The sequence below is a fragment of the Lasiodiplodia theobromae genome, assembly GCF_012971845.1.
Source record: "Lasiodiplodia theobromae strain AM2As chromosome Unknown scaffold_19, whole genome shotgun sequence".
Taxonomy (NCBI): domain Eukaryota; kingdom Fungi; phylum Ascomycota; class Dothideomycetes; order Botryosphaeriales; family Botryosphaeriaceae; genus Lasiodiplodia; species Lasiodiplodia theobromae.
The window spans coordinates 788,570-813,925 of NW_023336398.1; the positions used below are offsets into that span (position 1 = coordinate 788,570).

The window sequence follows — 25,356 nt, forward strand, 5'->3', positions numbered from 1 at the left end:
TGGCGCTCGGAGATGCGCCACTAAAGCCGAGCATCCGAGCCGTTGTAGCTCGGCAAGCATATAAATCATCCCAAAAACGCCTATTCTCCCCCTAGATCACTCATTAGTTGGTTTAGTCGACAGACACCATGACGCGGCTCGAGCTGATCTTGAAGTGCCGAGAGCCGGAAACCATGTTTACCGCCAGACGCACACGAAGTGCAAGGCCAGCCCAGGGCATCCAGCGGCACGAGTAACAAACAAGCAACCCCCAAGTTGCGCGTTTCGTTGCGTGGACTATTGAAATATCCCGCCGTTAGACTGAAAGGTCCAAAAACGTTATCATATAAGACTCTCGCCATGATTGCGACCTGGAGATTTTAGGTTCACAACCGGCCACACGCTCGCTCCAAGTCAAAGATACAGCCAATCGTTTCATCATGGGCTTCTTTCCTCTTCTCGCCGGACTCATTGCCGTCCCAGCCCTTGCAGGCGCAAGCGTTTTGCCTCGCGCAGCAGCTCAGTACCCGACAGTGAACACCACTCATGGTTACATACGGGGCACGGGGTCGGAATATCGCAATGGCGTAACCGTCTACAAGGGCATTCCCTTCGCTGCTCCTCCAACCGGCTCTCGTCGCTGGAAGGCTCCATCTGCCCCTGAGCCATGGACAGACGTCCTGGAGGCCACCGAATTCGGACCTCAGTGTGCTCAGACTTACTCGTCCGCAGGCATCTTCTCGACCGGCAAGAACACCACCAGCGAGGATTGCCTGTACCTCAACGTTTGGCACCCAACATACAACGACACAACGGACCTCGCGTCAAAGAAACTGCCCGTGTACGTCTGGATCTACGGTGGCCGTTTCTCTGGTGGTTCCGCCGACGTCAAAACGTACGACGGATCTGGTCTCGCGAGCAAGGACATTGTCGTCGTGACGCTGAACTACCGCCTCGGTTCTTTTGGCTTCCTTGCACACCCAGACCTCTCTGCCGAGTCCGGCGCCCATAACAGCTCGGGCAACTACGGCATCTTGGACCAGCAGTTTGCGTTGAGATGGGTGCAGGACAATATCGCCAACTTCGGTGGCAACCCCGACCAGGTCACCGTGGGAGGACAATCTGCCGGCTCTGCGAGTGCGCTCGACATGATGTGGAGTCCCCTTTCAAAGGGCCTCATCCACGGCGTCATCGCCGAGAGCGGTGCCCGCGGCCCCCATGACCCCATTACCGGAAGCGCGGCAACAAGCTATCGCACAAAGGACGCTGCCGAGGCGGCTGGTGTGGAGTTTCTGAAGACGATGAACGTCTCGTCCATCGAAGAACTCCGCAATGTATCCACCGAGGCGCTGATCGAGCAGGGCAACGAGAACGACTCCACTTTCGTCGGTACCGCCTTCGAGAACGTCACAGCCGCCTTCATGGAGCCTCCAGCATGGCGGCCCGTCGTCGACGGCTACGTGCTGCCGCACGGCTACGGCGAGGCGCTGCAGCTGGGCGACCACGCCGACGTGCCCATCCTCACCGGCAACAACAAGGACGAATCCGGCGCCTCGCCCGACACCGCTGTGACCGCCGCCGACTACCTCACCGACTACGGCGCCATGTTCCAGAACTTCTCGACCGACTTCTTCAAGCTCTACCCGGGCGCCAACGACAGCCAGGCCAGCGCCAGCAGCAACGCCCTGTTCCGCGACCTCAGCCGCGTCGGCACCTGGCGCTGGTCCGTCGAATGGGCCGCCGGCGGCGCCAAGAGCAACGTCTACACTTACTACTTCACGCACGCGCCGCCGGAGAACCAGGAAGCGGGTGCATACCACGGCGCGGAGCTCTGGTACGCTTTCAACAACATCCCGTACGCCGCGTACGACAATGCCACGTGGTCCGAGGAGGACTACGAGATCGAGAGCAAGATGGCTGGGTACTGGGCCAACTTTATCAGGACAGGAAACCCGAATGGTGGAAACCTCACGTACTGGGAACCCTCGACGGAGGATAAGAAGCAGACTATGTGGCTCGGTGACAAGTGGGGTGCGGGATCCATTTCTGATGAAGACGAGCGGATCAGTTTCATCGAGAGCTGGTACTCTACCTTGCATCAGTGGTGAATGGGTGGCGATAGGCTTTGACTTTTTGGGGCTTCATGGAAGGAGTGATGACAGTCGCAATTGATGTAGATAATGACGTGCAGTTTCAATACGAATGTAATTCGACTCAACATGTGTCTACAGTAATAGTACTGGATTCAGAAGGTGAATTGTGAAGGACTTTGCGGGGAATAAGTTGTTCCTGCTCAAACACGATGTTGACCTCTAGCATCCAACAACTCTCTCACCGATCTCATCACCAGATAATAATGGCAATGGCCTACACTGCTGTGCGGTACACAAGCAAAGGAAATGAGACATACGTCGTACCATATCACTACTATCCTTGACCGAAAGATGTATTTACGTGACTTTTACCAAATATATAGCAGAGACCTTCGGAATACTTTCGCCAATTTCCAAAAAAGAATTGCTCGATCAACGTGGAAGTCCAAACTCAAATTTTGTACGAAAACAGCCATATGAGGAGATACATTCCTCCAGTTGCGAGGAAAACATATTTTACTCTCACTTTAACTTTTTGTTATCGATAGAATCCAAGAACATTTGCCTGAAAGCAGCCACAAGCAGTGTTCTTTCTCACAGATGAACAAAATATAAGTAGAAGAGGATAGCAACGACAACAGTACCACAAAATCATAAGATTATTTTATTTTGAATTTCTCAATCATTTCAGAATGGATTTCTCGCCCGAGGAAAAACGCCGAATCTTTATGACGTACAGATCCGTTTTTTCCTCGACTACCTCCCAGATAAGAAAGCCAAAGGCAGTCAGAAAGATAGTTCAGAACCATGGAGGCTTATCTAAGCACTTGGTCAAAGAGCTAGGCCTTCAAAAAGTTGTTTTGGTCCTGACCCATCTCCTAGAGAAGCGCTTGTTTGAATCAGAATTGAACGCCAAGGTCGAATTTCCCGAGCTGTACGAATCGGAGACCACCAGAAGTATTCAAAGAGCCGCATCTGAAGACGAAGCAGCCCGTTCAGAGTCCGAAGTCCTGAATGCCATTGATGCTGAGATGGAGAATGTTGAAGGCACGAGCGCGGGGCCTTCATCAAAGAGCTGCTTGCTTCCAGCACCGTTGATCGAAAACTCAGATTCGCCCTCTGGTATGTCATAATCCGTGTAGCGCTAGGAGTCAATTTCGCTAATGAGAAAAATGACAAAGTCGGGGACGCTGGTGCGATTTCCAAGGCTGATCCCAGCCTTACTCTGTATCCGTCATACGTGCCATATAAAGCACAGCACCTCATCCTCACGACAACACAACGGATTCTAGAAGAATGTTGCTTCGATTTTGCCAGTATGTGGCTGTCAGACGTCCTTGACAGCCGAAAATGGGATTGCTCCGAGGCGGTCGAGCTGACCGAATGGCTGAAAATATTGAACCACCGTTGTGGCAAAGTTCCCGCCCACGCATTCGCCGTGCAAATACCCTCACTTCAGGACACCTTGTCTTCAGCCAGGCGCCTTCGTCACACTGCCGTCCACCGCCTTCCCATGACAGCCAGGGGAATCTGCCAGCTCGTGCAGTCCGCGGCAAGACTCTCGGAAGCATTGCGCGACCCTCTTCGTACAGCACAGTTGGAGGCAATTGCGCAGACGCTCGGGTCACTAACTCGCGACATGGAACTACACAAAAACTTCTTGGAAAACTCACTGGACGTCAACCTTAAAACAATTCGCCAACAAAGGGAGGAGTTGAACCAGCGGGAGGCAGCTCTCATCGCCATGACGAAAAGAGAAGATGCCGAGGAGAAGAAGCGGATCGGCTCACTACTTGAGGACTCTGTGCAGAGAATAATGTGTGACAAGTCGATTCTCTCACAACTCCCTGAAGAAGAAGTCGGATCTTTCGAAGAGGTTAGCAGTGCTGGGGAGGCCTAAGCGAGGAATGTGGAGGCGCATAACTCATCTTGTGGCCCAACCGATTATACTTTCTGGCTGTTCTATGGCTCGAGAATTTATGAGTTCTTTACCCGTTTCTTGACACATTCGCGGATTAAAAGCAGTGGACTGCAAGTCCCATAGCCCAAATCGCGCTGCATGGCTATAAATAAGAGACTGCAGCTCAAATCTTCGTCATCAATTAAGCAGCATGGATAATAATCAAGTACAAAACTCCCTTTTTCTGAGGACAGATTCACATCGCTAGAACGACAAAGACGAACAGCGTATGAAAAGACTCGGCAAAACAGTGAATTTCTTCGATTAATTGGTAGCCACGTACAAAGAACTTCTCGTCAAATCAAGTAAGTGGTGTTCCTTGAGTAAGGAGTGCCAAGTATGATCATGATGCTACTTGGAAATGTTCTGAGTTATTTTTAACTTCGGGATTTTGAAATCAGCGAATTATAGTCATATTTTGAGAGACTGTCAGATCATCGAGCCACGTGGCAATGGACAGAACCTATAATTCTATCAGCGCCATCCACAACTCGTCTGCCTGCGCCAGCATATCGTGACAAATGAAACTATTTCTCTGCCTGGCTTCGCCCCTTGTTCTGTCTTATCTCCGCTTGGGTCATGGTAGGCTTTATGCGTGGAAACGTAAGGACGGAGCAACGTGGCAATGCTGCGTGACGTCACTGAAATGCGCGCTGTTCCGGACATGAAGATCCAGCCCACCAATCAAGACCCGCTTATGATTTCGCCGTGACAAGTGAGCCCGTGGCCCTGTCCTGCTTCGTCGATAAATCAAACCATGTCCACTCCCTTTTCTGACCTCCCGCGATTTCCCTTCTACTTACCCCCTTTAAGGCTCAACAATCGCAGCGAGGAATTAGACCATACATGAATAAGGCTTAAGATGGCCGATCCTCACTTGGAAGAAAGTGACAGCTCAGAAACGTTCGGAAGCCCCCGAACATTCTATGAAAGGTAAGGGCACCCTGTCTTCAAATTCTTCATTTGAAATATGAAAAGCTAATTGAATTGTGTGCCCTATGCAGGATCCTGCATTCCGACCAATTCACCTTTCTCGTTGGTGAACACAGAAAGCCCTTTGTAGTTCATGCAGCTGCCCTCGCGCTCCAATCAAAGGCATTGAGTACTTTGATCGACGGTCCTATGTTGGAGGCAAAAACTCGGTCCGCTGTTTTGGACGATGTTGACGAACAAGACTTCATACGCCTGTGCCAATTCGCTTACATGGGTGACTACACGACACCACTTCCAACTGGAGAGAGCTATGAGGAGCTCAAAGCAGAAGAGGCTACAGTTCCTGCTGATCCCATGGATATGCCTCCCGCAGCATCTTCTGCGCCTGAAGTTGAACCCACGGCAGAACCCCCAATGGATGACCCACAAGATCAGGAAGTACCGGCAGAAGCTCCGCCCGAAGAAATCATCGAAGAGATTTTTGAACCTGTTCCAGAGTTCTTTTACGATTCTCGTCAACTGGGTTCCAGTAAATCGAAGAAGAAGAAAGAATCGAGAAGGGTCAAATTCAGACAAGCATTCGAGAACAAAACACCATGTCAAAATTTGCCTCGACAACCTCTACTGGATACTTGCGAGCCAGGCACGAACTCAGATGAACGCGAGAACTACACCGCCGTATTTCTGGCCCATTGTCGGCTATATGTGCTTGCAGACAGATTTGGAATCGAGCCCCTTCGAGCACTGACATTGTGGAAACTTCACGAAACGCTTGTTCACTTTACTCTCTACGAGACACGCGTCCCTGATATCGTCGAGCTTATTGAATATGCGTACTCCAACACACCAGACTACTGTAGCCGCGTAGATGATCTGAGGTCACTAGTTTCGGAGTATGCTGTCTGTGAAATCGATACTCTGGGCCGCTCTCCGGATTTCGTCGCACTTATGGAAGAGGGGGGTCCCTTCATACGAGACTGGTGGAAATTGATGAGAGAATGTCGTTGTTAAACGCATCTTTTGCAAAGTCACGCCCATGAGCGAGAAAGATGGGGGGTGGAGCTCTTTCGGTTGCTATCGTTTTGGGTCTTCTCGGTTATTTCCTGACAAGAATGATCATGTGGAGAATGTGGGAACAGAAATTGATTCAAGTACGACCGCATAACAGCCAGTTTGCCTTGGGATATCGTCGCCAAATCATACCAAGACGCTGAAGGTATGCAAACAGTGTTTCGCGCGGTACATAACCTGCATACATCCTCTGCCATGCAGCAGCAAAACTCCCTGTGGAAGTGAAGCTGTTAGCTGAATTACTCTTTGCCTTGGTCTGAAGAAATGTGCGTACCTTCAATTGGGCCCAGCTCGCCAAAGCCCACCGCCTCAAGGACCCAAGGGGAGAGCACGGCCAACACGCCAATTGCAATGATTGTTGTGTACACAGGATGCTCCCGTGCAAACTCCTCAGCAGCAGCGACACATTTTTCTACAGCATCCTTCATCGCAGAAGACATCTGAGCGCCAATGGCGATGGCACGCTCGAGCTTTGCCAGTATGACCTTCCCTAACCTCTCTTCCCAGTTCCACCCCGTGGCTCCAACAACATCATCCAGTTTCTGATCTAATTCTTTTCCGCGTTTTTCGGCGCCAAGGAGCGCTGTGACAAACTGCTCGGCGATGTCTTCGTCGCTCATCTCGGCAGGGTTGGGGCGTTCTCGAGATGACTTTGTGCATGGAATGCAAGACATCGCTGCATGTATCGCATCCATGTCTGTATGGCGTATCGGGTAATGAGGGGGGACAGGTGGTAGAAAGCAAACAGTGATGGGGAATTGGAGAAGGTGCGCAGTATGATCTATAGAACACTTACAGGTGGCGTAGAATATATACTCTGTCAGATGCCAACTCGCAAATGGAGTGACAAATAGCAAACTGGAAAGGAGGCGAATGGCTTGGAATCCATCCGGTCATCTATCAGGAACCAAACAAAGGATGCGTTCGTCTGCAATAAGTTAATCTACTTGATGACTGCGACTCCTTTAGTGTCACCAGAAATTCGGCCGAGAATGCAGGGGTTGCGATAGTCTGCCAGAGCAATTACCCCACTACACCAGTGCCCAAGGACATTTATTTTACTACTTATGAATATACGTCATAGTGCACATTTGTTTCTGTATTGAGAATTTTCGTAAGTATGTGCATACCATTAACAAAAATGCGGAGAGGGCAACACCGTGGAATGTCCATTTCTGTTATTGAATCAAATTTCGAATTCCACATTAATATGACATTCCAACAGTAGAACTTTCTATGGCCCCAGCCTTGTTCTTCGAGAGTTTCCGTACCACTTTATTGTAGCCATCTTTTCCATCTGGTAAATCCTCGGGTGGACTAGAAGAAGCAGTTCTACGTTTGCGTTCGAAAGCGGGACATAAACTTACCTCTTTCTTAATTCACAATCGAAATTATTACTGAGGGGCTCTCAATGTTCCGATCGATAGACCAATGCATAAATATCATTCAGTCTGTAGCAGACCTGCAAATAGGTCAGACGAACGGTGCGAATTCTCCATTTCAATACTCATGGAGTACAACAGATGACAGTTTGAAGTGGGACGCTTAGATGGAGTAGGAAAGTTTCGCCGAGGTTTCAGAAAGACACTGCAGCCGCACAGGCTAACTACAATTACACCGAAAGATCACCAGTTTGATTCCCCGAACCTGCGAACTATCATATTCTCATTAGATTTATCGCCTCACTTTAACCCTGGTTATACGTGCTGATACAGCTCACAGGAAGTTTCTTGCATCAAAATGTGATGATCGATGAGATAAGTAGTGTTGCGTGACGTCACTACAGTGTGCGTGATTTTCTAAATGTATATTCAATTTAATAATCGAAACTCGTTTTTGACGTTGTTTGGGGAAGTAGCCGGCGGGGCTGGATGCTGGATAATTGTGGGTAGGCAACACTTACCTGGTATTTCGTATTCGTTTTGCGTCGTATTCGCAGCATCATGCCGCTAATGCGGAAAAGGAACAAGATGAACTTTCCCCGCATACAATACGGTCTACTCACCCGTCCCGTACATCCGGTGTATAGTACTTTGCAGGAAATTTGCTCTAGGCTACAGACACATCATGTACCCAGCAACCAGTCATCAGCAGACACGGAAGATGCGCTCCGGTGAGGAGTTGCTGCATAAATGGGACGCTCAGCATAACCGTCATCAGTATCGGTCACTGTCTTTGCAAAGACACAATAGACATTCGAACCTCTGGCAGAATATGTTTTTGCTATCAGCTCCCGTGCTGATCTACCTGGCGTACCTGCAGCTGTACGCGACGGCTGCAGACACGGCCACATCGGATTACCCGTACCTCACGAGCCCAGATGTCTTTCCATCTCGTATGTACGCTATAGAATGATATGATTTGAGCTTTTGCTGATTTTCTTTTCCAGCAAACGCCACTGGAGCTGGCGGTTGGGATGATGCCTTTGACCAAGCCAATGCCTTCGTCGCGCGTCTCAACCTCACCGAAAAGGCCATGCTTGTCACCGGTTACCTCGGCGGGCCATGCGTGGGCAACATTGCTGCGATACCCAGGGTAAACTTCCGTGGAATCTGTCTGCAGGACGGCCCAAATGCCGTCCGTACGGCCGATAAGGCTACTGTGTTCCCTGCTGGTCTGACAGTGGCAGCAAGCTGGGACAAAGACATCTTCTATCAACGAGGAGTTGCAATAGGCGAGGAATTTCGTGGCAAGGGAGCACATGTCTACCTGGGGTAAGTTCGGAGCCGTTTATTTGCGTGGTCGCGTTTCTCTGACTTCCGAACCAGGCCCGTTGCAGGTCCTTTAGGCCGACATCCACTGGGAGGCCGCAACTGGGAGGGCTTTTCCCCGGATCCCTATCTAACCGGAGTGGCAATGTCAGGCACCATCAAAGGAGTTCAACAGACAGGAGTCCAGGCATGCGCGAAACATTTCATCGGCAATGAGCAGGAAACGAGACGCAGTTCTGAGGACGACGGATCAGTCGAAGCCTTTTCAGCTAACATCGACGACAGGACCCTCCATGAGTTGTATCTCTGGCCTTTCGCTGATTCAGTAAAGGCTGGAGTCGCATCATTCATGTGCAGCTACAACCGTCTCAACCAGACATACGCCTGCGAGAACTCGAAGATCCTTAATGGGGTGCTGAAGACCGAACTCGGATTCCAAGGCCATGTTATGTCGGACTGGTTTGCGACGCATTCCGGCGTCAGATCCATTGAATCGGGCCTGGATATGAACATGCCGGGACCGATAAATCAGGCTTCCATATACACGGGCGAATCCTTTTTCGGAGGAAACGTCACGCGTGCCGTGTCGAACGGCAGTCTTCCCGAATGGCGCGTGGATGACATGGTGCGGCGCATAATGACTCCCTATTTTCTCCTGGGTCAAGACTCGGAGGAGTTCCCCAGTGTTGACCCCAGTTCGATGGGAGTTATGGCTGCCATCTATGGAAGGCTACAAACAGTCATGGGGATGATTGGCGGCATGCCAGAGGCTCGAGACGTTCGTGGAAACCATGGAGACCTGGTTCGGAAGTGGGCCGCAGCCAGCACAGTGCTTCTCAAGAACACCAACGAGACTCTTCCACTCAATTCTCCGAGGAATCTTGGGGTATTTGGCAATGATGCTCCAGATGCCACGGAGGGTTCCATTCCGCCAGAGAACTTTGTCACAGGTACGCTCTCGATCGGCGGCGGATCTGGTAGTGGCCGCCTCAGCTCCATCGTCTCGCCTTTGGAAGCTCTCAAGGCTCGCGCTAAAAAGGACGGCACTTACCTGCAATATATCACGGACAATTCGAAATCTGCTGCGAACGACTTCAGCGGAATCTATCCCATACCCGAGGTGTGCCTTGTGTTCTTGAAAACCTGGGCTAAGGAGGGTGAAGACCGCACCACCTTCGAGGCTGACTGGAACTCAACGGCCGTGGTCAATAACGTCGCCTCCTTCTGCCCCAAAACCGTCGTGGTCACTCATTCAGGTGGCATCAACACCATGCCATGGGCAGACAACCCAAACGTGACTGCTATTCTTGCAGCGCACTACCCAGGAGAGCAGAGCGGTAACGCCATCGTGGACGTTCTCTATGGAGACGCCAATCCGTCCGGCAAACTGCCGTATACCATCGCTCGCAACGAGTCAGACTACAACACTCCAATCTTCAATATCACTGGCCCGCAGGCCAATGAGAGCGCAGCCTGGCAAGCCAACTACGAAGAAGGTCTCATGATTGACTACCGGCACTTTGATGCCCAGGAAATCGAACCTCTTTACGAGTTCGGCTTTGGGCTTAGTTACACCACGTTCGAGATTAGTGGTGACTTGTCTGTTGCCAAGGTTGTGAACAGCGTTTCTGGTTTCCCTACGGCAGTCTCGGCTGTCAGTCCCGGTGGAAACCCTGAGCTGTTTGCCACAGTCCTCAACGCAAGCACCCAGGTCACCAACACGGGCGACACGCCTGGCGCTGCCGTTGTGCAGCTTTATGTTTCATTTCCGGAGGATAGTGTACCGGAAGGCACGCCAGTAAGAGTGTTGCGCGGATTTGAGAAGGTGCTGTTGCAGCCGAGCGAGGTGCAGCCGGTCAACTTCAATCTCACCAGACGGGACCTCAGTGTTTGGGACGTTGAAGCTCAGGATTGGAAAATCCTGCCAGGCGAATATAACATTAGGGTTGGGTTCAGCTCGAGGGATTTGAGGGCCGATGCGACTGTCAGCCTGCTGTGAGTGTGGGGGGCGAAACAGCAGTGAAAGGCTGAACCGCACGCAACGTGTTATTCAAGAGTCCAAGCCAGAAACAATGACATGGTATTGGTGGACCCTTGCAGATGATTATAAGGGAGACTCTTGCAAGTAAAATGATTGCAGTCGTATTAAACATTCAATTCATTCATCAGGAATTTGAGCTGGATGAGCCTACAGTGGTTGCACATGTCACCCAATTTCGGTTTTTGCGTACCGCTTCATGTCTGTTATGCGGTTTTTTGCTTTGATTTCATGGCCTTCCAAGGCCTCTATTCTGACAGTTGGGGGGGGTGCGTTCGCGATACTTCGCGATCGACACGAATACGAAGCGTACTCGTACCCGTAGCGCTTATTCGTACGCTCGAGACTCGTGCTGACGCAACGCTACTACAACCGCGAGAACTCTGACTGGAGGTCAGTCAGGAAGATAGAAATTTTACTCCAATCATAAAATGACATTTTTTAAGAGATCTTCCATACTACCGTCTATTCTATGGAGGAGATTCCACTGAAAGCGAGCGAGTTTTCCATTTGTCGACAAGTCCAAATATTCTTGAATTTGTATTCACCAGACTCGACTTCCCTCCCCCTGATCATTTTTGAAGTGATCTATCTCGAACATACTCAAGAGACTGTGTGTCCTCGACATCGCTTTGAACAACCATGCTGGTACCACGGGGGACGCCATATGTGCGGAAGTACCGGAAATCGAGGATTGAAACAATTGCTGTTTGAATGGCGAGTATGCTGTCCAGGCAACCTTGGTGAGTATGGCATCAAAAGGGAGTATTTCAGTGAGGTGGGAACACGTACAACAGAGCCAAGTTTATCAGAGCCACGATCCAAGTGAGGCCGCAGCTGGCTCCCGAACAGAATGTCGCGTTGGCCTTGAAGAGTAGGCCCATTGCCACAGACCAGAAAACAATCTCAACGGAATTGAGAATTGCATATGCCTTCAGACTCGCCCATTTCCGATATTTAGCAACGTGCTCGGCCAGAAGCTGATACCCGATGACGACCAATGATTTAAGGCCCTATATTGATGTGGTGAGCCAGTTGCATGCGATATGAAGTGTATAATAGAGAGCTAACCATGGTAAGAGACAAGGTGTGGGCTCTAGTTGTCGGAACTTTCATTGACACCCGTGCGATGGTAAGAATAATGGCCACCACTATCAGCACCAATTGGACGATATGCACACGTAAAGTATATCGGGAGTCGAAAGCAGGGGAATTGAGGAAGGTCTTGATCTTCTCCAATATTTGGTTTTGCATATTGGCTGGTGGAATGAGGTTGACAGTGGGCGGAAACCGTCAAGAGAACAACGGCGAAGTTAGATTCATATGTTGCCTGAAATAGTTGCGCACGCTTTTCTGATAGAGGATCTCGCTGGATCTGCAACCACGGACTATTCCCGGTACGTATCGAGGGAGCCAAGACGGTCGTACTCGTAACGGCTCGCGAAAGGTACGTCGTAAAAAACGATAGGCCAGCAGGATGGCCTGGTGGGGCTGAGTTCGACCACGATGCAAAGCACAAGAAAGCCATTATTTTTCTTGTATCAAGCCGCTCATCTGCCACAAGCACCAACACACCAATAATAGCCTTGCATTATGCTCTACAGATCACCACGTCCCGGCTAGCGTCCAACGATCTTGCAGATTGGGGTCCCGCCAATGCTGCATAGAATTAAGCTCGGCCAAATAATTAACAAACTTACCTGACTTGGGACTTCTTCTATCTCTACATCAATATAGCGCGTTTAGCGCATTGACGATACCATCAAGTCTTTGGTAGATTTTGAGTTGCAGAAGCCATTACCTTCTATTTATTGTTTTGGATGAAACATGTGAGTTTGGGATGGGAAAATAAATGCGTTTGCATTCTCCATGTGCAGATAAAATCCCCCGAGGCGATTTTTGAAACTCTTGGTCCGCAAAAAAAAAAAAGGATATGAGCGAGTGCCAAACTGGAGATTCATGTGCACAAAGCAACAGAGGAAACAGCGCGGAACCAGATGGAACCTTACATCCCAGTTGCTACTTTCTGATTGGTTGTCATCGGAGAAGCCCAATCAACCGTGGTATCTCCGGTGGTCGCGAAGGTTCCACGATGCGGGGCGTGCCTTCCTCCGCTTGCCGCCAGATCATCCTTCCACTGCAAGTAACCCCACTCCAAAGCCAACTCGCAACTCCACGATCCCAATCAGCAGAAAAGATGGCGATCGACAAGCGCAGTATCGCCGGGGTCATCACCGGCCTTGTATGCACTCATCCGCTCTTCTGCATCTTTCTCAGCTTGCTGACAACCTGGCCCAGCTCTTCCTCGCCCTAATTGCCGTCGCATGGCACGTATCCACCGACGTCATTCATAGCCGCAACGCTAACGCCGCCCAGCTACGCCCACTATACCATCCAGCACCTGGCGCTCCCGATCCCTACTGCTCTCAGCTTCCTTGTCATAATTCTCCCAGTAGCACAAGGCCTCAGCACCTGGTACCTGGCCCGCCCGCCCGCCCGCCGCCACTTCCTTGCTCTGCCCACCTCATCCTCGGACGCCGCTCACTCGTACGATGACGCCCCAGCTCACGCGTCGTCCCGCCATCCCAGGCCCGACCCGCGTGTGCGCTTAGCACCGCCGCTGCTCGGCGCCCTCACCATCTTCGCCACAGCCCTTGCCACACTTTCCGGCACGCATCTTGCACCCGCCGACTCACTCAACTGCGCCCTCCGCGACCAGTGGCTGGCTCTGTTCCGCACCAAGAATGGGCAACAAATCAAAGCCATCCAGGATGCGCTGCAGTGCTGCGGCTTCCGCACCGTCTATGATATGGCCTGGCCGTTCCCGCAGTCCTCCGGCGGGAAGACACAGCGCAGTACGTGCTCGAAGACGTTTGAGCGCGATACTGCTTGTTTCTCGGGGTGGAGGAAGGAGGAGCAGAAGATGGCCGGGCTGTTGGTTGTGGTCTGTTTGGGGGCTTGGGCTTGCCAGGTAAGCCTGCTTGTGCTTTGTGTCGATGATTTGAGGGTTTGGAAACACTGACTTGGAGATCCTATCAAACGCGACAGATGATCGTCACAACCCGCACCTTCACGCAGCCGTCCTGGCTACAGCGTTTCGTGGCGAGGAATTCGAGAGGCCAGGCGAGCGAATGTGACGCCGAGAACGGTAATGGAGATGAAAGGCCTTCCCGGGCCATTGACTTCCACAACGCGGGTCGATACACGGACAACCCATCTGAAGACCTCGAAGAAGTTGAACGCGGGCAACCTACAGAAGGTAGGGGAGGGGTTGCTATCGAGGATTCACGCGCCACAAATACTCACGAACACCACACAATGCTTCCTTCGGCACACGGCAACGGCCACAACCACAACCACAACCACAACCACTGGAGTACCGACCAGCATTAGGCTGTAAACCCCGGAAGCTCATGGTCTGCCTTTATGCGCCCTGCCTCCCTTTCTTTATTGAAGTCTCGGTTTCATGAAGTTGCTAGTGGGTGACCAACCACAAAATTGCTTTGTACGAATAAGGGATCATGCTGATTAGCCGTTCAACTTGAGTTCTAATTTAAAATGTGAGATTCGTTGACGGATAAAGTAAAACTGAGGGCTTCTCTTTGAGATGCGTCCAGACAGCAAGAAAGTGTTGCGCAGGAGGCTGCTCAGAGCGGCCCACTTTCAAGTAGAGAAGTAGCTACGCAAGGTGAAGCATGATCCACTTCGAAGCATGATTAGTCGCCTCTCACCAATGACAGGAGCGCAGAATGGTAATGATCACCCTGCCAGAAGCTGTGTGGTGAAGTATGCAACCCGCGCGCTCCCAGCTCCGATTACTTTATGGTGAATATGTCCAATAGTAACATGAAATAGCATCAAACATTCTTATTCAATTTCTGAACATTACACTGTGTTCAGGAAATGCCAACAATAGCATGGGTCAGTGTGAGCGGTCCTGATGGCCGGCTCGTTCTTTGGTCACCATTAAGCTTATCTCTCTATGCAACCTTCACTTCGAAATGGCGAATTAAATAAGCATTTCACGTGCTTTTATACACTAATAAATCACTGTTTTGGTTAGAATGGCTGTTTAAGCTTACTCACGAGTACGGATTTAACAAGACAACGCTATGTTTAAACGCATTGTCGTCCCCACAAGCCAATACACAACTGTTTATTCACTCTTTCTTCATCATACCAAGTAATCTTCTCTGTTCATTCTATGATCCTTACTCGATCTTACGAGAGCTTCCCGATGACTGATGTCTATTTCTTTCCAAAGAAATCGCATATCTTCTCGAGTTAAAATTGGAAGCACGGAAGCACCGACGCCACTTCAATCAGGGGCCCGGGAACGAAGCCAGGGATGGAGTAAGAATAAAGTTGCCACTGGTTCAAGGGCCTAGCTTAGGGGAGGCGCCGTCACTTCTGCGCTGCTTACTGCACCTTCACGGTCATGTGCGACTACTGCAAACGGAAGAGACGCTGATCTTCGTCCTCGTGACAAGTGAGATCGGTCATGGAGTGATACAAGAAGAATTAGTGCCTTCCGCGCTAAGAATGAAGGGATATATCCCTTGCTAAGATACGTATACTCACATGTGATCGGCCGGTTTCGTCAACTATCGTAACAACAGTATCTTCTATTTTGATCCAGTCCTATCTCTCTTGTATGGCACGCTAACACGCTAAAATAGTAAAAACCCTTTCGCTATAGTTTCTTCTGTGGAGAAGCTTCTCGGCTCCTGTTTCCTGTGGTTCCGTCCCGACGGGAGCACTTTCGCTACCACTACTCTCAGAAGCTTCTTCCCTTCGAGAACGACTCCGCAGCTAAAAATGCTTAATGCGTGGACATCAAATCTAGTTCTAACCTCAACTACGGTAAACGCCGAAAAGAGGTACTCATGGTAGAGATTCCAAAGATATATATTTGATTGTTTGTCTCTTCGATCGAACATCCATCGCTACTCTCCTCCTCAACCTCCCATTCCAACAATACTTTTATTCAGCTGTCTAGAGGACACTCAACCAAACGCTGAGCGTTTCATCTCCTATCCATCTTACCAAAACTCCAATTCGCCAGGATGTACACCTTCAAGAGCGTCGTGGTCATGGTGGCCCTTAGCGCTGTCGGATTCGGTATTCCTCTTCAGCAGCGCAATGCCGATGCTCTTCCTCAGCTCGCTCCTCCTCCAGCCGGGCTCGGGCCGTACGGCCTCAAGAGCCTTACGTCCTCAACCAGTCCGGTGCCTGAGCCCACCCCAATCGAGGATCCCGTCTCCGTCCCTGACGAGCCTACCGCCGCTGCCGCTGTCGAGACTACCTCTGCCGCCCCTGCCGAGACTACCACTTCAGCCCCTCTCGAGACCAGCGTTGCCGCGCCTCTTGAGACTACAGCTGTCGCATCTGTCCAGCCTACGAGCGTCGCCGCTGCTACAACTCTATCTACGGCGAAAATTGCAACCGCTTCCGGCTCGCCTTCTTCATCCGCTGCCGTCCCCTCCAACACTACCGCTGGTTCGAACAATGTCACTGTTGGCCAGCTGGTCAACAATCTGCTCAACACCTTGCTCGGAGGTCACAGGTGATCTGCCTGCGGTCGCACCTCTCTTACGCCGTTGATCGGTAATTCGGCTGTTGATCGGTAACTCGGCCGTTGATCGGTATTCCAGCCGACGAAACCTCCATCCAGAGTCTGCGAGCCCAGACCTGTTTGTTCTTACGTCGGTTATCTGGAATTCAATCTGGAATTGAGTAGTATTTCTTAATCGAATCAAATAATATTTCTTCATTTTGACGCTCTGATTTTGTGTGATCTCATGTGTCCTAAAAGCTTGTTTATGTGTGATACTTGATGAACGCTGCAATCTCTTATTTCGTTGGCCGGCAAGGGAGTAGCATGGTGATCTTCGTCGTGGAAGTTACGCCACTAGATAAGCTAACCTACCACAACGTGAAACGGATCAGTTACGGGCCAAGGTTGCGCAGCAGAAGCAACCTCGCTCTCTCTGGTGGGGCTGTTCCACCGGGCTGTCAAGGAGCACGATGAAGAAGATGAGCGATGCGTAAGGCCGGCGACGGGAGCGGAGCAGGGCGGCTGGGGGGCACCGCACATGCCGCCCATGACGGGCGGCACAGTTCGAGGCAAGAATGGGGCGTTTACGAGGCGGTGGGCGGTGGATCGACCTTTCCAGCCACCCGCCGGGGCTAGACATGGCGGCTGCGGGTGGTGACGTTACACAACGGCAACGCCCGACAGCCATCCATTGCCGAACAACTTAATTGTCAGCCTCTGACGCGCGATTTCTTTATTTTACGCCTCGTCGCTAGCTGTGTTTGTAGTGTGGAGGCCTGTCGGCTCGGGAAACGTTACCGCCAAATTTATTCGGCGGCAGTTGGACTGAGTCGTTGCCAGGGTCGATGGCGGAAATACCTTCCACAAGCTCCAGGGAAAGCAAGTGTGGTGGCAGGCTTTTCCGCTGAGTAATGGTGAAACAGGCAGCTGGCTTAACATGCCGCCATAATTGACACGTTTTATTGGACGCCGGGTTGGGCTGTAACAGTTAGGCTACCTACGAGCCGGAATCTACTTCCCTCATCTAGTGCTAGCGTGGGATGGTCTGCGCGCTAATGTCCCGACGCGGGCTAAACCCCGCAGTCTAAAGTACGTCACCCCACACTCTTTTCCCCGCGGGGGAGAGCTGGGGGATCATCGCCCCCAGGATCGCCACTCGGGACATTAGAGCGTCGAAATGGTCAAGGGCTGCAACTTGCCTTCAAAAGCCGAGAGTAGGAATCCATCTTCCGATAGAAATTCGAAGCGTTTCCCCGGAATTTGGAATGTATATATTGCGGGTGCCTCCGCGTCTGATACTCGAAGAGTAAGAGTTGTTCTACTCTCAAATTCGCCGTTTCTTGTTGCCTTTTGATTCGAAGTCATGTCGAAGAACAAGGATGCGGAGCCTCTGAAGGCTTCTCATGAACCATCGACCGAGAAGATCGAGGACCTGGCTGACACCGAGCTCACAACCATACCCAGCAACGCCGAAGGTCATGTTTCGTATGGCAAGAGCGGCATCGCCGGTCTTATCGAATCTCCATATGTCCTTGGTGCAGCATTTCTCGCATCCATGGGAGGCTTCTCCTTCGGGTATGACCAGGGTGTCATTTCGATTGTCAATGTCATGGACCAGTTCCACACTGCCTTTCCGCCGGCAAAGACTGCTTTCGGAAAGGGCTTCATGACGGGCATGCTCGAGTTTGGAGCCTTCATCGGCTGCTTCTTCATGCCTACTTTGGCAGACATGATTTCTCGCAAGCGGGCTTTGACTGTCGTCGTCGTCATCTTCAACATCGGAGCTATCATGCAGACGGCTGCCCAGTCATACGGAGTCCTGGTCGCAGGCAGAACCATCGGAGGCATCGGCGTGGGTACATTGGCCATGGTGAGCGAAACCTCAACACCAGAAAATCAGATCAGCACTGACATCCAGTGGTAGGGCGCACCGATCTACATCTCTGAGATCGCACCACCAAACCTCCGCGGCACACTTCTCGTCCTCGAATCCATCTCCATCGTCACCGGCGTCGTGAGCTCCTTCTGGATCACTTACGGCACGCGACACCTGCCCGGCGAAGCCTCCTTCCGCCTCCCCTTCGGTCTGCAGATGGTCTGCTCGACGCTGCTGGGCATCGGCATCAACTTCTACCCGTACTCTCCGCGCTGGCTCGCCCTCGTCAACCGCCCGCAAGAAGCCCTCCGCAGCCTCGAGCGCCTGCGCCGCCTCCCCGCCACCGACGTGCGCGTGCAGATGGAGCACAAGGACATCCTCAGCGAGGTCGAGATCGAGAAGCTGGTCCAGGAGAAGCGTCATCCGGGCGCCAAGCGGCTCAAGCTCGAGGTGCTGGGCTGGTTCGACCTGTTCCGCAAGCGGTCGTGGCGCAGGACGGCCGTCGGCGTCGGCGTCGCCTTCTTCCAGCAGTTCTCCGGCATCAACGCCTTCATCTACTACGCCCCCACGCTGTTCCAGTCGCTCGGCCAGTCGGACGAGATGTCCCTGATCATGTCCGGCATCTTCAACATCCTGCAGCTCGTCGCCGTCGCGGCGTGCTTCGTCGTCATCGACAAGGTGGGCCGTCGCCCGCTTGCCATCTTGGGCGGCATCGGCGGCGGCGTCGCCTGGACGGTCATGGCCGCGCTCACGGGCGTCTTCTCGAAGGACTGGCTGGCGAACCCGGCGGCGGGCTGGGCTGCGGTGGCCATGGCGTTCCTGTTCGTCTTGCTCTACGGAGTGTCCTATTCTCCCCTGGGCTGGTGTCTGCCGGCCGAGGTTTTTCCCAATGCCTCTCGCTCGAAGGGTGTGGCTCTGTCGACGGCGACGGTGTGGTTGTGTAACTTCATTGTTGGTGTCGCAACGCCGCCCATGCTTGAGGATCTCGGGTTTGGAACTTACGTTTTCTTTGGTGCTTGGTGTTATGTCGCTGCTATTTGGGCCTACTTCCTCGTGCCAGAGACGAAGGGCAAGACATTGGAGCAGATGGACGAAGTGTTTGGAGATTATGCTGCGCAGGAGGAAAAGGAACTCATGAGGGCGCATATGGCACAGCCTAACTATAGTGTGAAAGCTGAGGTGTAACTGAGACGAGGTGTGCGATGTAGAACAGAACATACAATTGAGTTCGATCTTCTTGAATGAACCTTCCACCCATGGAGCATCCAGGGCTTGCCGATGCAGCAATATTATCCCAACTTTTCCCTTCAATTGAAGGCGGTTGCAGTGGAGATTATGTAATAGAAGTCGATAAGAGACATTAATTTTCGATGAGATGTCAAGAAACGTCAATGTGTGATTAGATCTGGGTCTTTATACGGAGGTTCATTGTGGCCAAAGACTAGCTGAATTATCGGCTTACCCATATCATAGGTAGTTGAAGCTATTATCCGGATGCAAATGTAACATTAACAATTATACATTCTCGTCCTGACGATAGCTGCCAACGCCAAATTGTCGTCAGTTCCCTCCAATGAGCCTCTTTCATACAGTCAGTGACAAAAAATCAGCCTGAAGTTCACAACTTGTAAAGCATCGGGTGTCGTCAAGCAGATGGCCATCAACACTTGCCATTCATATACCGCTACGGCAGTACTACGACCCTCCAATTAGTCGGATACAAGAATCCCGAACACTTTCGGATAAAAGACTACGTAATTAGATCCACGCATCATCTTAGCTGGCCAATGCAAGAGTTCTTTGTAAATGCGATGGTGGATTAGGTTCGTATATGCCAAATACGAACGCATTCGTTTAGCCTCTTCAAAATACTTTTCAATCTCAAGCAGAACTCCTCCAGATGCTCATGGAAGACCACATAATTGGCTTTCCTGACCGTGTATTTCTGCTCATTTTATACTAACATAATCTTTACATCTGTGTAGTGTGTGGTGTGTGGCCCGAATGAAAGAGAATCGTTGTGGTGGTAGGTCCATGTTCTACTAGCGCCTGTTTTGCAGCAAGGACACAAATTGCTCAGCCAATGAGAGGTCAGACGTTTCTTCGCACGGGGCCTTACGCGTCCTTGCCCTTTGCATCACGCCAACAATAGGCACACCTACTACTACAGAAGCGTGCAAGATGGGCCCGAAACACTTACGCCGAGTAAACATGCGTGTTCTTCCAGCCCCTTAATTATCTGCCGATATGGTCTTTTATCGGCGGAGGAAGTTCAATTTTTGTATATAAACACGCTTCCTGTTCATCGTCTTGCTGACCACCACTGTCAGTTCAACTCACTTTCACACCACTCTTTTCTCTCATTTCCATCGCTCTCTTCCACTCTTTGACCCTCGAGAGTGTATAAACTTTCAATCATGACGATGAGGAAGCTTGCAGCACTGGCAGCCATGAGCGGCGTGTCCCTTGCGACCTGCTCCAACGACACCCGCACCCTCAACCTTGCTCCTGTCTACCACAACGGCACGGTCCATGTTGAGCATCTTTCCACCCCCGGAAACCTCGACGGCTTTCGCATGCTCACTCCAGCGGCTCGCGGATCCACCGATTTTTGGTATTTCGACGTCTTCTCCACGTCCACCAACGAGACGTTGAACATCGTGTTTTTCAACTCGGGCGAATTTCGTCAGTACGCCCATCCGTTGGCCGTTCAGGTCTCCGGGACGTATGCCAACGGCACCGATTTCTACTATGAAGCGCTGGCCGATGCTGGCGTTACCCTTTCGAACGGTCCCGATGGCATCACCGGTGACTGGAAGGGTGTCGGCAGTTTCCACGGATCGGCCCTCGACAAGCCCGACGTCGAGTATACCATCACTCTCGACTCTGCCGACATGGACATCAGTGGCACCATCGTTTTCAAATCGGTCAGTCCTACTTCTCCTTGCCCACAGGGGTTCTCAGTTTGGGCACTAACAAAGCATGAACAGACCGCGCCTCCGCGCTACCCCTGCGACCTGAACGGCGCCATCGGCGCGAACCAGAACCTGCTGCCCGGCCTGTACTGGGCCAACGCCGTACCCGACGCCGCGACCACCGTCGACCTCACCGTCAAGGACACAACCATCCGGTTCGAAGACGGCGTCGGCTACCACGATAAGAACTGGGGCAACCAATCCATCATCGACGGACCTCGGTACTGGGATTGGGGGCATGCTCGCGTCGGCCCGTATTCGGTCGTCTGGTACAACTTACTCGACTACCACGGCAACGAGAGCCGCAAGTCCTTTGTTTACAAAGACGGTGAAGTACAGCTTCTCAGCTGCTCTCTCGACAGTCTTGAAGTGCGCCAGATGGGCGGCAAGGCGGCGTGGCCCCCGACCACCGGGCTGTTGGAGACGGATGGCATTACGGTCAACTACACGCTGGCTAGTGGCGAGGTTTTGTCACTGGAGGTTGCTACTGAGCTCATCGTCCGCGATGAGAGTGGAGCGTATCAGCGCGCCAATGGCCATGTGAAGGGTGGTATTGTGGGAGAGAAAACATATGAGGGCCGCGCTCACTACGAAGAGTTCATTTTCGGCATTGTCAATGACTACACGCCCCAGGTCTGAGGCTGTCTATTCCAGCTCAAGTCTAGTACACAGTGATAAATACAAATGGAACTACGCTATGAGACTTTCCCCAACTTTACCCCAGCATTGCGGCCATTTTGCCGAGCTTCGCCTGTGAACTCTTTCCTAAGACTACTAGGACTACTGAACATCTATCTTTCACTTTGATTGATCGGTTAAGTATGAAAATACATCGCTGAGCAAGCAGACTAATACAGCCACAAAGCCACAAGCTCAAACAGAGACTAAAGAATCCGTAACTTGCCCTTCATGATCGACTCCCCATTGAAATGCCTCATAGACAGCATAACATCTTTCTGAGCTCCGGGTAATTTCCTCCTGATCCAGTCCGTTTCAGGTACGTGATTCTTGGCTGGAAAGGCTTGATGGAGCTCTGCGGCTGCCTGAAAATTCGACATGTGGCTCACTCCGAGAGCTGCCCAGGGTTTACCGTCGGAGAATCCGACGTGCATGACAATGACGTCTTTGGTTGCATCATTCGAGAGCTGGAGAGTCCCGAACGAGTCATTGGTATCCGAAAAACTCAATGAGATGCTGTCAAGACCTTCGTTTGGAAGCCACGCATTCTCGGGAAAATAATCGGCTACTGCGAATCCATCCAGTTGACGATACTCCATGGTGAGGATCGGCACGATGTCCTGGGTATTTGCTCCCACGTTTTCATCAAGAGGGTAGCGATCTATAAGGAAAAACTCATTGAGAGTCACTTCCTTGTCGATATTCGCACTCAACCTTTGTCCATCGAGGCCAACAGATGGGCTCACCCTCATGTATTGATCTCCCTTCCAACGCACCAGATACATCGTCACGCATTTTTCATCGGGCCTTGAGACGTCTCTGCAGCCCAGAGCTACGCGGCGGACGGGTGTATTGGTCTTGGCGATCTTCACGTCAGACTTTGTGGGTAACCAGATTCGTAGCCCGTTGTTGGTGAGCTCAAAATTTGACCTTGGTCTCTTGAATTCTTCTTCGCGGCTCTTCTGTCGTGGGTGCAGGTCCACCAGATCCATCCATTTGATAGCCTCGAATTTCCAACCATTCCGGAACTGAGAAGGGTCGGTAGCGAGCATGCCGGAGTAATTCGATGTCTCGTAGTCCCAAGCGAAGATGGTGTGATCGGTAGACTTCTTCAGTATTTCCTGCTGAAGCCGGAGGAATGCGTTTTCTCTCTCGCCGTACATTATAGGCATGAAGACGTTGAAAAGGCCCATGATACAATACGCTCTGTCTTCTGTTCTCGAAGTCTCTCGCCTGGCAGCCCATGACATCCTTTTCGAAATGCTGGCCGAGAATGGCGGAGTTCCCAAGAAGAATTTGCGTTCAATGCCAGTGATACTTTCCACAGTATCTGCCAAGCTGGCCTTTGTGCCGATCTCGACCCAGTCTTTGGCAAAGAATACAACGGTCGGGGGTGCAATGAGTTCTTGCAGTGTCCATCCTCTGGTAAACCAAAGACTCTTTCTAAAGCTCGAATCTTGCGCATTGGGATCTTCGCCACTCTCGACGTCTTCCAAATATGCATAGCATACGCTAGCTGATGCGTAGTAGGAATACATAGCGCTGATTTCCGAAAGCTCAGCACTACTGTCGTGGTCGATGCAGCAGGTGTCAACCCAGACTTGGCTGATTCCGTCCTCAAGCGCCTTGGTACAGCAGCCATGGATTTTTGGGTAAGCTTTCTTTGACGCAGCCGTTCCATCTTTGAAATCTGCAAAGAGGACTTCATCTTTGGGGTTTCCCCACCTATGCGATAGTATGGCATAGCGTGCTTGAGTTGCATCGCCGCAAAAGGAGAAGGAAATGTTGATAGGCTGCTGCGGAGAAGTCTTTTCGCAGTGTAGGAGACGCATCTTTGGAATTTCGATATGCGCAAGATATGATAGAGAGACAAGGTACCAATTGAACTGGCAATTGCAAAATTGAATGTGTGACAAGAGGATAAAAAATTACTGGGCGTCATCTTCCTTGGTTGTACAAACATATATAGCGACGAGAGACTTTGCCCGAAGCGCCGCGACTCATAAGATAAGCGAAGACAAAAAGGTTGCCTGCTGTTCAATTGGCTATCGTGCGAAGCCCACCGCTCACCTTACCGCCTGCTCAATTGCTAGGCGCTGGGCGTGTAGAATACGAGTTGCGCCGCTGCTTCCTACTGGCCGAAAAGGCAAGCAGCCCCACTTGGGCAGGGAATACCCACAATACCCGCGGCTAGTAAGCGCTTTACTACGGCCCCGTCAACGAACACCAAACTCCCAAAGTTTGAGACTATTCTATGAAAAGGATGTAGCAGGGAAAGGTTTCCAAATATATTCTTTTCATGATTTGAACTTGTCTGCAGGAGATAGCTTCGACGAGATGCTAAAAGATTCTTCAGATTTTCCAGTCATTATCTACCTCTATACCACCTGAACGCCTGCGTTCTTCAGCAGCTGCGCCAGCTCCTGCTTGTGCTTCTCCTCCAACAACTTAAACGGCTTCCTCACCCCTCCGGTCCTGAAGCCCCTCAGCTCCATGCCCGTCTTCACTGCGGAGTGGTACGTGTGGCTCTCCAAAAACTTGCAGATGGGCCAAATCTTAGCCCACAGCGCTCTCCCCTCCTTCAAGTCGCCCCGCACCGCAATCGCATCCCACAACTGCATCGACAGCTCCGGGATGATGTTCGTGGCGCCCCACACGCCGCCCTTGGCACCGGCGCACAGGCCGTAGAAGGTCAGCGTGTCCCAGCCGTTGAAGGCGGTGATCTGGTCGTGCAGGCCGAACAGCAGCTCCGTCAGCGCCGGCGCATTACCCGACGTGTCCTTGAGGTACGTGACGCCGACCGCGCGCAGTCCGGCGATCTCGGCGGGAGTGAGGTTCGTGCCGGTCGCCGCCGGGATGTTGTAGTAGACGATGGGCAGCTTGGACGCGGCGTAGATGTCGCTGAAGTACTCGTGCAGCTGCGCGACGTTGAGCGCGTCGTAGAAGGGCGGCACGATCATGAGCGCGGCGGCGCCGGTGGAGGCGGCGTGCGAGGCGAGGTCGATGGCATCGGCACTAAGGTTTGATGTCAGGCTGGTTGCCGACGAGAGAGAATAGAGCCGGAACTGGTGAGGCTGAACTTACGTGGACAGGGCGCCAATGCCTGCAACGACGGGGACGCGGCCGGCTGCGGATTTCACACAGATTTCGATGAGCGTCTTGCGCTCCGGGATGGTCAGTGTTGTGAATTCTCCGGTGCTGCCGCCAGGGACCAGGCCATGAACGCCTGCTGCGATCAGGTTGTTGATGTGTGCATCGAGCTGCCCCGCATCAATCTCTTTGCCGCCTTCAGTGAAGGGAGTGATCAGGGCAACAAGGATGCCTTCGAGGTTTTGGGGAGCCATGGTTGAAGTAGTAGGGTATTTCTTTTTTCAATGCAGAGGAGAAATACAGACGGCAAGCAAGGCAGCGACAGAGAGGTTCTTGTACCCGCTTCAGCCTTTTCGTGATACATTTCTCTTATAAATTCCTTTCATCTTTTCAGA

The 25,356-nt window shown here is 51.7% G+C and overlaps 10 protein-coding genes across 10 annotated transcripts; 7 read left to right on the top strand and 3 right to left on the bottom strand.

Moving 5' to 3' along the window:
• Positions 1–419: 419 nt before the first annotated feature.
• LTHEOB_6728 (Carboxylesterase) lies at positions 420–2,087 on the top strand (the record flags this gene model as incomplete). Its single annotated transcript, XM_035516016.1, has 1 exon — positions 420–2,087. The coding sequence occupies one exon, from the start codon at positions 420–422 to the stop codon at positions 2,085–2,087; it is 1,668 nt and encodes a 555-aa protein (XP_035372763.1).
• A 1,498-nt stretch (positions 2,088–3,585) lies between these two features.
• Positions 3,586–3,972, top strand: LTHEOB_6729 (Ubiquinol-cytochrome-c reductase cytochrome c1; the record flags this gene model as incomplete). The annotated part of the gene is made up of 1 exon (XM_035516017.1): positions 3,586–3,972. One exon carries the CDS (start codon positions 3,586–3,588, stop codon positions 3,970–3,972), a length of 387 nt encoding a protein of 128 aa, XP_035372764.1.
• Positions 3,973–6,275: 2,303 nt separating this feature from the next.
• Positions 6,276–6,656, bottom strand: LTHEOB_6730 (uncharacterized protein; the record flags this gene model as incomplete). Its single annotated transcript, XM_035516019.1, has 1 exon — positions 6,276–6,656. The coding sequence occupies one exon, from the start codon at positions 6,654–6,656 to the stop codon at positions 6,276–6,278; it is 381 nt and encodes a 126-aa protein (XP_035372765.1).
• Positions 6,657–8,250: 1,594 nt separating this feature from the next.
• LTHEOB_6731 (Beta-glucosidase G) lies at positions 8,251–10,746 on the top strand (the record flags this gene model as incomplete). The annotated part of the gene is made up of 3 exons (XM_035516020.1): positions 8,251–8,371; positions 8,426–8,750; positions 8,805–10,746. 3 exons carry the CDS (start codon positions 8,251–8,253, stop codon positions 10,744–10,746), a joined length of 2,388 nt encoding a protein of 795 aa, XP_035372766.1.
• A 2,236-nt stretch (positions 10,747–12,982) lies between these two features.
• LTHEOB_6732 (Tetraspanin tsp3) lies at positions 12,983–14,178 on the top strand (the record flags this gene model as incomplete). The annotated part of the gene is made up of 4 exons (XM_035516021.1): positions 12,983–13,027; positions 13,084–13,116; positions 13,184–13,756; positions 13,834–14,178. The coding sequence occupies 4 exons, from the start codon at positions 12,983–12,985 to the stop codon at positions 14,176–14,178; spliced, it is 996 nt and encodes a 331-aa protein (XP_035372767.1).
• Positions 14,179–15,851: 1,673 nt separating this feature from the next.
• On the top strand, positions 15,852–16,355 carry LTHEOB_6733 (uncharacterized protein; the record flags this gene model as incomplete). Its single annotated transcript, XM_035516022.1, has 1 exon — positions 15,852–16,355. The coding sequence occupies one exon, from the start codon at positions 15,852–15,854 to the stop codon at positions 16,353–16,355; it is 504 nt and encodes a 167-aa protein (XP_035372768.1).
• A 1,350-nt stretch (positions 16,356–17,705) lies between these two features.
• Positions 17,706–19,403, top strand: LTHEOB_6734 (High-affinity glucose protein; the record flags this gene model as incomplete). Its single annotated transcript, XM_035516023.1, has 2 exons — positions 17,706–18,212; positions 18,267–19,403. The coding sequence occupies 2 exons, from the start codon at positions 17,706–17,708 to the stop codon at positions 19,401–19,403; spliced, it is 1,644 nt and encodes a 547-aa protein (XP_035372769.1).
• A 1,232-nt stretch (positions 19,404–20,635) lies between these two features.
• LTHEOB_6735 (uncharacterized protein) lies at positions 20,636–21,832 on the top strand (the record flags this gene model as incomplete). The annotated part of the gene is made up of 2 exons (XM_035516024.1): positions 20,636–21,145; positions 21,209–21,832. 2 exons carry the CDS (start codon positions 20,636–20,638, stop codon positions 21,830–21,832), a joined length of 1,134 nt encoding a protein of 377 aa, XP_035372770.1.
• A 245-nt stretch (positions 21,833–22,077) lies between these two features.
• LTHEOB_6736 (uncharacterized protein) lies at positions 22,078–23,703 on the bottom strand (the record flags this gene model as incomplete). Its single annotated transcript, XM_035516025.1, has 1 exon — positions 22,078–23,703. The coding sequence occupies one exon, from the start codon at positions 23,701–23,703 to the stop codon at positions 22,078–22,080; it is 1,626 nt and encodes a 541-aa protein (XP_035372771.1).
• A 546-nt stretch (positions 23,704–24,249) lies between these two features.
• LTHEOB_6737 (Dihydrodipicolinate synthase) lies at positions 24,250–25,215 on the bottom strand (the record flags this gene model as incomplete). The annotated part of the gene is made up of 2 exons (XM_035516026.1): positions 24,250–24,886; positions 24,956–25,215. The coding sequence occupies 2 exons, from the start codon at positions 25,213–25,215 to the stop codon at positions 24,250–24,252; spliced, it is 897 nt and encodes a 298-aa protein (XP_035372772.1).
• Between the last annotated feature and the right edge of the window lie 141 nt (positions 25,216–25,356).